The sequence below is a fragment of the Egretta garzetta genome, unplaced genomic scaffold (genome assembly GCF_000687185.1).
Source record: "Egretta garzetta isolate BGI_Z169 unplaced genomic scaffold, ASM68718v1 scaffold258, whole genome shotgun sequence".
Classification (NCBI taxonomy): domain Eukaryota; kingdom Metazoa; phylum Chordata; class Aves; order Pelecaniformes; family Ardeidae; genus Egretta; species Egretta garzetta.
Window position 1 is genome coordinate 2,643,042 of NW_009260413.1, and position 12,349 is coordinate 2,655,390.

The following is a 12,349-nucleotide window of genomic DNA, read 5'->3' on the forward strand; positions in this document are numbered from 1 at the left end:
AAAGTCTTCCGTTTTTTTGGGTTTAAAAAAAAAAAAAAAAAAAAAAAAGAAAAAGTTCTTCTGGGTGTTTTTAAATCTATTTGCACACGTAATCTCCTGACATTACTAGTGGGGATGGGAGTAATGGATACAAAGACTTTTAGAGATGCCTTATGAAACACTGGTTTGGGGCACTAACCAAATAACAGCTGCTCTGCATGTATTTCTGCCACTTATACCCTTTGAGAGGTGAATTCTCTGTTTCAGACTGCTTTTTTGCTTGCACTAAATATACTATTGTGTTTTCCCTGATTTGCTTTTGGAAATACTTGGCGAAGCAGGGTAGAGAGGTTTGCTTTCTGTGTGTAGGCCTTTCCCCAGCTCAAATGCTCAGCAGTCACATGTGCAGGGGTTAATATCTTGGTTTGAACTTTGTTCTGGCTTTTGAATGTGTTAAATGCTCCAGGATCAACAAGAAAGCAGTTCATGAAAGTATAGGTCGTCAGTGTTTAGTTTTGAAGTGGAAACTGGCTGTGTGAAGGAAGATGTATTTCATGTTACTTCATCATGTGGAAGCAAGGAAGCTGGCTGGACTTCTGGGTGCTGCTCTTCAGAGCTGCTGGCCTGCTCTCACCTGAGTGAACTGGTGGAGGAAGGGGGGAGCTACCTGGTCTTTCACGTTTTGTGGTGCAAGCGTAGTTCAAGGTGCCGTTCAATGCAACACTTGTGTGCAATATCTCTTCGAATGCCTTACGTGAGTAATTTTCCTCACGTTTGGATCATGGTTAGGTGGCATCTTCCAGTGTCATGAAAATAAGAGGAAAAAAAAAAGTTTCAATTCTTTAGGCCACGAGAGCTGTGTTGTGCTGTGTGTTGTGCTCACTGAAGTATAGTGCGGTGATAGTGAAATACAGTGTAACTCATCCCGATACTCTGGAGTGCAGAATGAAACAAAGAGATTACAGAATTGGAAACAGTGAGACTGCTAAATGTTCTACAACAATCTCTGATCTTTTGAACTATGCATTGATTATTTTAATTTGGGTCATAAAGGTCTGCTTTAAGCATATTTATCTAATTAATAGGTTACAATGTATATCCAGCAATACATTTTTATATATATAATTAAAACTAGCCATCTATATGTTGAGTCAGGCAGCTGCTCTCCGAATTTGTATGTGTTCTGCCTTGATTTTTCTTTTTTCTTCCCTGTTCCGCTTGTATTAATTTTGCAATTTCTTCAGGTAATTGAAGCACAGGTCTATTTTTCTATTGAGTGAAAGGCTCTGGTCCTGAGTCTACCTTTGTTGATAACTAAAAAACGCTTGTAGACATGTAAGCTAGAAGACTCAAGCAAAATATGTGTCTTAGCTATGCATCTTACTAATTATTTCTGGTATTGCTGCAAATATCCTGACTTTGGTGGAAGGAATTTGGAAGACAATCCCCAACCCAATACAAAAATTTACAGTCAGATTTCTCTTGCTTCTGGAGAGCTAGAGTCATAAAGCTGGTATAGAGGGTTTTATTACTGACCAGCAAAGGTCCTTGATACCTGTTCTCCAGCAGTCATTTTCTCATCTTGCTCTCAGTCAACACAAATAAGAACAAAGTTAAATAGGAGTCAGAGAGTCTGTGTAGAACCGGGCTTCCTGCATTTCTCTTAGTTGGACACTCCTGCTCTTGAAAAAGCGTTGCAAAACACCTCAGTCATAAGCTGAAGTGGCAGTGACAGGTCTGTGGGTACTATTTTCTTTTTCCCCCATGGAGTTTGTACCATATGCAACTACACGCACGCGCCCCACCCCCATTTGTTTTGGCTGGTGTCAACCCTGAAAATTTCTCATGGACCTTGGTCTTTTGGATAGAAAGGTAGGGGAGCTTATGATTTTATGGAGTTGCAATGAACCAGATCTAACAGGTTTTGCAGGTTACTAGAGGTCCAGCGGACTGCAGTTGGAGAATCAGAAGCATAGGGTAGGTATACAGCTCTAAAACTTTATCAACAGGGTGAACCCTGCCCAAAAGTGCCAATTCAAAAGTAAAGCAGCCTTAGCTGCTGAAGCTAATCATCATCAAAGACTTAATGTTCTTTGTTACGTAGCTTCTGACTGATCCTGCCTGAGATTTTTGTGCCAGCACGGCCTGCATCTGTGCAGGACAGTGAGAAACAATACTGCCATGATCCTGTAATTTCTTTAGAATGCAGGTAACCCTAAATCACTGCGGTACTAGTAAGAGCAAGTACAAAACTACCATGGCTGTGCTGCTGAGCCCTCCCCAAGCTGCTTCATCTGCCTCTCATCTCCCTTCCCAGAGTCTGGAAGGTGCTACTTGTGTGACTGCTCTCCCATCTGGCTGTAAGAGGTTCTCTTTTCCCTACCTGCATGCTTTCCCCAGCAAAGCGTCTGAGTAAAGCAGAGGTGTTGTATGTAGACAATCTGTGAAGCAGGCAAGGTGCTGTGGTCTGTGACTCTTGATATAGTTTCGTACTGGACATACTCAGAACAGCAATGGAACAGCTTGGAACAGCCTAGACCTTGAATGAGTGCTTTTCATTGAGTTGTGTGTGTCTGTATTGCATCTTCTTTCTTGTAAGTCATGAAAAAGTGCCAGTTTAAATGGGCAGAGTAGAAAATGGTAGTCCGAGTTTGACTAATGAATGTAGAGCCTAATGCTGCTTAAGAACCCAATTTACTTTGGAATATCATAGCTGATGTGTTAAAATGGGAGTTCTTTTCCCCTGCTTCAGCAATAATTTTAGTATAAAACCTGGGTGTGAGAAGAAGCAGTAAATGAAAGAAGAAATGCATTGAGGAACTTTTAGTGTAGGAATTATTTTTTGGTGCTAACTGGGACTAGAAAATGAGATTAACAAGGAATTTTAAAGCAAATGTATTAGTTGGCCATGGGATTTTTCACACATGTTGCAATTCACAGACCCCAGTTTCTTAGGAACTGTTCTGATTTGCATCTTTAGGACTAAGTCAGAAGCTCCTGCTTCCTGCAGAAATCAATAGATATCCTTTCCAGCTGTCATTGGCAACTGCGTTCACTGAACACTTGAGGGTTTCCAGTATTTTGCTGCCTTTTTTCCATACGTGGTATATTGAATATTGCACTACCTTTTTATTGACTTTTATGGGGTTTTGTGGACATTTTGCTGATAGTGTAGTCCCACAACTGCAAAGCAGCAGGGCAGTGCAAGTGAGATACAAAACTGGGCTTCCTGACTTCTTTCTTCTGGGCTCTATCACCTTTTGTGGCAAACGAGCTGTGAATTATCAGGTAAGTTCTGAGCAAATGAAAGTGTACCTGATTTGTCTTGTGATAGACGCTTGTCTTTCACCAGAAAACTACTGCCAGCTTTTCAAAAGCTTGCCATGGGATACCTGCTTAAACTAACTATGTTTGTTTTTCAAATACATGCGTGTTGAGTAGCTCTTGAGCATGCTGCTGTTGCAGGACTGAACTTGACGTGGCAGAGCATTGGTGTTACTGCTCTGTAACTACAATGTACAGTTGTTGTTTCAAGCGCTTGGAAGATTTCTCATAAAGGTGGTGCTCCAGACACGCAAAGTAAACTGTTCCCAAAGCTAAAAAATGTTCTTCACAGATGCTTCCAGTTAGCTGTCTGAAAGTGCTGGTGAGAAATACTAGCAGAATTTCGGGAACAGGTTTTGTCAGTTAGCGGAGGCTGCCATGAGTTGTGGCTGGATCAAGGACACTGCACTCAATTCACGGTGGTTCTTCAGGGGAAAGAACAGACTTTTCAAGTATGCTAATAGGTGGTTATCTTGAGTTAAGGAGACCAGTTGTGAAATGTTTGCAGAGTCTCCTGGTGGATTTTTCTTTTTTTGTTCTTTCATTTTTTTTTTTGTTTTTTAACGTAGAAAGCATAGCAGGATGTCCAACCAGAATAACTGTCTATATAGCTGTACGTACAAAGCATACCTCTAGTGTGTATATTTATAGTGAAGGTGTTTAGATTACAGTGACACATGGAAAGGTGGGGTGGGATTAAATCCCTAGTTTGTGTTCTGTGTCCCAGATGGTCACCTTGATAGCTGTTGTTCGCTGAACAAGGTTGGGCATGGTTGTGTTGAGACAGGAGACCAAAACTTGGGGGAACACTTCTATGCCTGCTGTTACGATTGCTGTTTCTCTAGCTACAGAACTTGTTCAAATAGTTCTAGTAATGCTTTCTTTTAGGTTTTGTCTTTCTGAGGGAGGAGAGGAGGAGAATACCATTGTTTCAATTCAATGGAAATGTGTTTTCTGTTGGAAAAGTAGCTTTTGATATTGCATCTTTTTTAATACTATGTTAGGTACTTAAAGTAGGGGGGAAATACTGCATTGTAGCTAAAACCCGTGCTGTCCTGTGACCTGACTTAGCTGAGTAATCACTGTGCTGGCAGTCAGTCAGTCTTTCGCTCTCTTGCTTTCAGCTTATGACTTTGTATGTATGGAAAGTCTGTCCTTCTTTCATGTTAGCCTGAGTTGCAGGTTTTCTTTTTCCCTTGAGAGTGAGAAGGACGAGGCTACTGAAGGAGCCAGATTGAAAGGTCTAATTTAGGGAAATATGTATCCTACATTGTCCAATAACTGTGCCACTCCCATATCTGTTGAAATGTGGGGTTACTTTTAGAGTGTTCTTCACTGCTCAAATGACTCTTATCTTATAGGTAATTTGTGTGTTTTGATAAGGAACTTTGATAAGTATTTGTTAAAGGTTTTGGGTTTGCAGCTGGAATCAATGTAATATAAAACTTAGGAGAAATCAAGGGATGTTGCATTAGGAAAGACATGAGTTTGTGCTCCCACCCACACCCCTCCTCCCACTTAAAAGAAAAAGTCAAAGAGAAGAGACAGCAAAAAAATACTTTAAAAAAAAAAAAATCCCCCCCCCATCACTGGGATCGGGTTCTTCTTAATGTTTATAAGTAATTCTATAGCAACATTAATCAGCCTTCCTTATGTACTTCTAGGAATATATATCCTGCTCTGCCTCTATAACCATTCTTGTCACTTGTGCTAATTAGAAAGATTTGAAAAAGGAGCAAGGGGTTTCTTCTACCATCCAGGCTAATTCCTAGTTTATTTTAAATTATGTTGTCCCATCTTTTTTTTTTTTTCTTCTCCTTGAAAGAAAGTACTAAAAATAGAGAAATAAAATCAATTTCCCTAAAATAGAGAGGCTGCAAATTGTTACAGAAGCATGCAATAACCAGAGTGTCCCAGCGTGGATGTTGTGATTCAAGTCCCTGAAATTTGTCTTAAATATGACTTTGCTAGGTCAGGGCTTTCTGCTGTGCCTGTCTTTTGCACACAGAGCCCCATGATCCTGCTGCTGTTACACCGAGACTTCGGGATCGTAGGTTCTTGGTATATGGTCAGTTTACCCCACTAATCCTTTTTCCTCTAGAGACTTGAGAATCTGTGACTCAAAGTGACTTTGCTTTAAAAACCGAAGTGTTTATTTTTTAAAGGCCTGTGATACACTGAAAAAAGGTTAAAAAAAAAAAAAAAAAAAAGAAAAAAAAGACTTAAGTGCATATTTTTCCTTAACAGCCTATGGGTTTTTTTCTTTGCAGAGATCAGTAGTTTCCATGTAGCAGTCTTGTCACCTACTTTTCCATTTCAAAAGACACAGGCTGGTCACTTGAGACTGGCAGTCTGTTGATTTGCCTCAAACCAGAGATAGGAGAGTATTTAAGCACTGTCTCTTTAGTGGGATCCACAGAAAACGAATTGTTTAAATCTGGTTATTATTTTTAAGACAGTTTACAAAAGAGCCCCTTTCACTGAAATCTCTGCCAAATAAATTGCTTTCTTGTTTATTTTGTACTCTAAATGCATAAACTGAGGTGAGCCGCATGGCAGTTGGGTAAGTTGAACGATGATTTCAACTGGTAACATTTTCTATTTCTTTGTAATATTTGGGGGATAACAGAGGGTGGGACAAACTGGACAACTACTTAGTCTTCCCTATCAGCCTGGCAAAATTTAGACCTAGTGAGGCAATTATACCCCACAATTGTCATAATATTTCACATTTGGCTCCTTTTTTCAAATTTTTGTTTTGTTTGGTGTCAGGGGATTGTTAATTACTTTCCTTTCTTCCATCGTCTCGGTTGTTTTCTGCTTGCTTCCAAGCTTGATGTATGAATAAATAATCTGATTTAAAAGGCAAACACATTTAAAGTTTTGGGAGCAGCCAGGACAGTTTGTACCAGTGAGTGCTAAAGCTTGAGCTATAAAGCCAGCACAGCTGGAGCGCAGAACGATAGACATGCAGTGTTTATCCTACAATCTCAAGTTGAATAATTAACATATGCCACTGATGAATATTCAGAGGTCAGCCTGCAGTCAGACAGACCACACTTTTATCCCTGGTCCTGTCTGAGCCCAGTTGGATAATAGATTTTGTGAATTTTCCTAAGATGTCAGAGAGAAGGAATTGTAAATTCTCCCGGTTTTCATCCCCAAACCTCACAAAGTGCTGCTGCACTAAATGCTTTAGTAGTATAATGCTGCAAAGTACTTTACTGTTTCCTTGATAACCAAAGTAAATGTTGCATTTGAAGTACTAAAACATGTACTGCTAGCTGTGTGGTGTAGAGTAGCAATACTCTCATCATATATAAATTCAGCATAAGGTTTCAAGTGAAGAGTTTTGGTAAATAAAGTATTTTTTACCATACCCCTCTAGAGCAAATCCAGTCTCCATGGGAGTGGGAATTTGACGAAAAGGAGTAGATAATTTTAGGCTATGCATTCTTCAGTGTCATAGGGTCTGGCAGTAGCTGCTTGTACGGACTCTTTAAACAAAATGCTGCAGACTGGCTTAGCAATGGTGCAGTTATGCTCCCTCTAATAAACGGCAGCAGCACTTTTCCTGCCGCTCTTTATTGGCCCAGCAGCTGTGGCATCGATTCGGTCACTGCTCTGAGCGGCACAGCAGCACAGGAAGTGGGTACCCAGATGGGTGATATGCCACGGTGGTTCTCTCCCTATGCCAGTTTAAAGAAACTGCTGCAGTACACCATACGGTGTGGTATGGTCTCATGGGAGGGTGGCGAGTGCCCTTTCCCTTCAGCGGTGTGTGAGGTGCTAGGCTTTAATGCAGGGTACCAAGTGGAGCTGGAGGTGACGTTTCTTCTCGGAGCCCACCTCCCTGGCAAACCACAGCTACCCTGTAAGGGAGGTTGTTCTGCCCTGCTGAGGTTCGATGTTTGGGTTTAAAGAGTTTTTCACAGGTGGCAAACCTGAGATTGGTCTTCTGGCTATTGAGAATAACCCTTAAGTGTCTTGTGGTTTTGGTTTGCTTTCTAACCAGCATTTCTCCTGGTGGGTTTCTTGATAGTGCTCTTGCACGATCCTGTTGCAAGATAACTATCACAGAAGGTGTAGCATACCTTCTTTTCTCTTTGAAGCTGATTTTAAGTGATATTTTTTTTTTCTTCTTCATAGAACAATTCTGTGTATGTAGGTGTACATGCTGTGTGGAACTCCCTTCCTGTGTTGTACAGATGCAGTATGTTAACTAGTGAAAGCTGAAGCATTTCCTTCAGATTGTTGCATAATTTATCATCCCTTATTTGTATTGTAGTAATTTCAGGCAACATCCTTGAAATTTGGGGTTCTACTGCGAGTATTGTACATATAACATAGATTGTCACTGTCCGAACAGCTCCTCGTTTGAGCTATTGGGCTGGTAGGATGGATTTTTTTCATTTTGTCTTGTTTTAGAGAAGGGAACCCATGCTTAGATTTTTAATTTGACAACATTTGTGGTCAGTCGTGGGTCAGCTTTAGTCTTCTGCTCCCTTTTCGTCCGCTTCTGCTCCCCTTTCATGTGCTTCTTACTTGCTCTGACACATGCAGTTAAAGCTCTCAGTATGCTGAATACGTCTGGGCTAGAAAGGCAGAGTTGTGGGTCCTTTGGCTGACGATAAGCAGGGACAGTACTTGGATATAAACTGTTGTTGGTGGGTCCAAGGAAGAGAGGCAAGGCAAAAGTCAATACTTCCTGTTTTATAAACAAATTATCCCAAGCTTACTAATGCCACAACCCCAGATATGGTAACAGAAACTGAACAAATCCAAACATTTTGTAAAACAACTTTCTCTTCGGAAATGCTGGCTTGCTCTTTTTCCCTCAGCTTTCATCAGTGAAACTCAAACGCTATAGAACCACGGACTGAACTTCTGTAATCCTACCCTATTGTATAAAGTGTTCCTCATATCATAAAATGGTGAGAATAGTCACTTCCAGTGCAGGGAATACATAGCAATTTCTAAGGGAGGTTGTGAATACTTTTGTGGTATTGCTTGACTTATGCAAGAAACTGCATTATCTTCTCTCTTGTGAGAACACCTTATGTCAGAAATGCAGAGTGCATAGTATTGCAGCTGAAACAGTTAAGTTATGGAATAATCAAGAGTTACGTAGGCTAATGCTTTCACACTGAAATTATGCTCGTTATGCTCATTGAGAAACAAAACCAGCTTGGCTTTTCTCTAAAACTGAGATAATAAGCTAATTCTTATGTCAAAGCATAAAGGATGTAAGTAATCTGGAAAAGATCATTACTGTGTTATATACTGTAAGTCATCTTTTTGTTTGAAAACAGAATAAAATATGAAAGTTGCATTAAAAGACCAAACAAACAGCTTTGTTTCATGCTTATGTTGGTATAGCTGTGTAGGATTGCAAGACGTTTCTTTCATGGCTTGCGCTTCTCATGAGGATGTGGTGGTTGCTCTTGACTATCCTAAATTTGCTTTTGCTTAATTGTTTTGGGTTTTGATCACTTAGTGATCTTTGATTTGGGAACCAGTTGCCACTGATATCCAGATGGGAAGCTAATTTAGGAGAAAAGTACTGGAATCCCAGAGCAGTGAAGCTTTCACATGCTTGTGTGCCAGTGACTGTAAGGTCAAAGCTTTTCCTTCATCAGAGTTATTAAGTTTGATTAAGTGTCTCTCTTACGTACATAGTAATATCCTACAATTGATTCATTGGCCTCTTGTATAATTTCGAACCTGAAACTGGCAGAAGGATTACAGGTTTTCTTTGCAAATGGAGCTCAAATATTTCACAACAATTATCCAGACCAGAGATGAGTAAAGTTTCTCTTTTGGCATATACTATATTACATAGTTGAATATTGAAATAAATATTTCCTGGCAAGCTCTGTTAGTGGTTATTGATGACAGGAGCAACAACTTTATTCTTCTGCCCAGGCAAATAAATTAGAGTAATCAGAGAAGCTGGCAGGTGAAATGATGCTGGAGCATCAGGGCTTCCTCTAACAACAATTTTAAAAGAGCCACAGTGAGAGCAGTGAAAGGGGAACAGGAGACTCATCCTTTACTTCCACTTCTCATGTATTTCAGTGCTTTCTGCTGCTTTTCTGTATTTAAGGGAATTCTGTATTCAGTATACGGATGTTGAAGTATTCTGTAGTCTATGTATATGGTTTTGGACTGACCTAATTGGAAGCTCCAGTTTTCATACGTTTTAGCCAGATACAGCTCATGTGAGAGCTATCACAACTGTTTTGTTGCTTTACACATAAAATCCCCATTTGACAGTTTGGCAAAAGTGTGTAGTAAAAACTTTTTTTAATTTGGGCATCTAGTTTAGCTACCCACTGCTATGCTGTCCGGTGCTTTTTCTGGAAACTATATATGACGTAAGTACAGTCTGTCCTCTGCACCACAGTTGCTGCCAGCTGTTTTCTCTGTCAAAACTTGGATTCATTTCACTTCTGTGTTTAGCTACAGCAAAATTATTCTTGACCTCTTCGCTCTTCGGGGGCCTGTTGTGGTCATCCCATCCTTCTGCTGAAGATTTACCCCAGTTTGCCTTCAGTGGACTAAAAAGTATATACCTAAATTAAAGAAGTTTAATGCAAAAGTTGCTAGAATTCCTACCCTTTGCATTTTAAATTTGTTTTTTAAGGTGGTTTTTTCTTTGTGTAGAAATGCACTAAATTGTCAGTTTTTTTCCAAAATGCACTCGTACTCCCACCTTTTAATAAATAAATAAGTAAATAAATAGCCCGAAGGTGGGACACTTGGCCATTATTTGTTGAATTATACATCTCAGCTGTTCATTTGTCCGATTCCTCATTGTGTTTTCCTCTGTCCTCTCCCACTTGAATCCTGTTGCACTTGGGAAGATAAAGCTGTACGATCTAAGGTCTTTCTCAGCCGACTGGAAGAATTTTGCTTAACTTTCATGACTCATGAGCAGAGGAACTGGTGAAAATGTAATTCATTTTCTGAACCTTTTATGGTCTTACTGATGACAAAGTATTTGGTGGCCATTTCATATAACCCTGTAATTATACATGTGCAGGTGTGCTGAGTGTGTGTTTGGACATGTTTTGTTGTGGAGAAATCACAGTATCTTGCAAGTTTGATCTCTGTGGTTTTTTGGCTAGATATGCAAATGTTCAGACAGGCAGTAATTCTATACAAGTGACAATGTTTTGAGATATCTGCCATTTTGAAGAGAGAAAACATTGTGAATGATGTTTTTGGTTTTTTTTTTTTTGGCAAAGGTTTTCATGTTCATGTTGACATTCCTGCAGACTTGGTATATAGCTTCATAAAATATTTCAAACCATCAGTTGAACAGCATGTGCTTTTAAAGATGTTAAAAATACTTACTCTAGTCAGTCATTAGGGAGATGGCTACCAACTCTCCCTGTGTTTTGGCTGCCCACTTCTCATTATGGAGTTGTCTTCTGACTTCTCGTGAAAATTGGTAAGACTTGCATTGTTTCCAGATGGCTGGAACTAAGCAGGCAGAGAGGTCTCTCTGGAAAAAGGCCTTTATCATGTGAAATCCTGTTCAGGATTCATTTAGCTACAAGCTGTGGGGAAAGGTGGTGGTTTTGTTTGTTTGGGTTTTTTTTTCCCCTCCTTTGTTTGCTACTGTGGGGGAAAAAAAAAGATCTTACTGAAACTATTTATTGGATGTGAGCTCTCTGAGGTGATGATCATGTGCAACGGCAGTAGGTGTGGCATGTGAAAAACCTGCAAGCTGGCATGTTTGCTGTGACCTTCCCATCCCAGGCTGAGCTGCATTCCCCCTCCAGCTTTCTCAACCACATCAAGTTTTGGTCGCATGTGTGGTTTCTAAGACAGTGGACTTCAAATAATGAAGTCAGTCCTGTTTCTTGGAAGGAGGAAATCTCTGTGCCCTGGTGATGGGTCAGGTCCTCCTGCTGTGTTGATGTAACAGCTTTACCTGACTGCCATGAGGGGATTTTGATGACTGAAGAAATTAGGTAGACATGTCCTGTTAGTTATTTGGATTTTGAAAAGTAAAATGCTCTGAATTCATAGAATATTTCATTTAAGATGAGCTATGAGGCGTTAATGCTTCATTGTCCATATTCAGAGTATAGATTCGGTTACATGGGGTTGCTCCCCAACCACAAAACTCTTTTATAATTTGGAGAATATAATGGCAAAACTGAGCTTCTGCCCAACAGTGAATTGGTCTTTTCTTTTGCAATCAAAATAATATTTCAACACAATATATTCTGGTTTATGTAAACGTAGTTATTGTCTGGGAAAGAAAGCAACACTCCAGAATTAAAACATTCAGAATGCTGATGTTGGATAAATGTCTGTACAGTAAACACATTTTTTCCTGTAACTACTTTATTTCTTTTAGAGTTTCCCAATTGAGGAGAATGTTTTCAGTTATCTAGCACAATTTTTCAGCCTTAAGCAGTATGGGCTTCTGATTCACTTGCTACTGAACAGCCTTGCTTGCTTGCAAATTGTCCTTGAGATATCAATAGCTCAATTTAGGGTATAAATGGTTTGTGAAACAGGAACGTAGTCATCCTACAGAATAAATATGAGTAAAGAAACCATGCTTAAATGCAGGAGGGCCTTCAAATTTGTGGTGTTTGACAAGAATTTGAATTGAAGAATACAACATCTGGAAATTTACGTTCCATTTAGTGATCAGAGTTGGCTTATGAAAGACTTAAGTCTGTCTTAAATTTCTGCTAGAAAATTCACTATTAGAAGCGTAATCTCACCTTCTGAATTCATATATCTTTACATTAGTAATAATAAAATCCCAATCTCTGAAAAGGACTATTTCCATCTAATGTTTTCCAATTCAGTCACTTCTGGAAGACAGTCCGCCAGGTTTGTGCTACTTACAGACCTGAAGGCATTTGTAGAAAGTTTCACCGGTGAAAGCTTTGGTGGTACAACTATTTTGGTATTGTGTATTCATACTGTTGCTTCTGGATTGATGCGGAGTTTTCTTTTGGGAACAGGTTATATACATAGCGTTGGTGTCCATCTTGCTGCCATTTGGTGCAGTATG

General features: G+C 39.7%; 1 protein-coding gene across 1 annotated transcript in view; it reads left to right on the forward strand.

Moving 5' to 3' along the window:
* The first annotated feature begins 6,843 nt into the window (after positions 1 to 6,843).
* ARHGAP10 (Rho GTPase activating protein 10) overlaps positions 6,844 to 12,349 on the forward strand; it is a 123,297-nt gene continuing 117,791 nt past the window's right edge. Inside the window, exon 1 of the mRNA XM_035899197.1 lies at positions 6,844 to 7,177. Within this exon, the coding sequence (XP_035755090.1) occupies positions 6,844 to 7,177 (334 nt within the window). The remainder of the gene's footprint in view (positions 7,178 to 12,349) is intronic.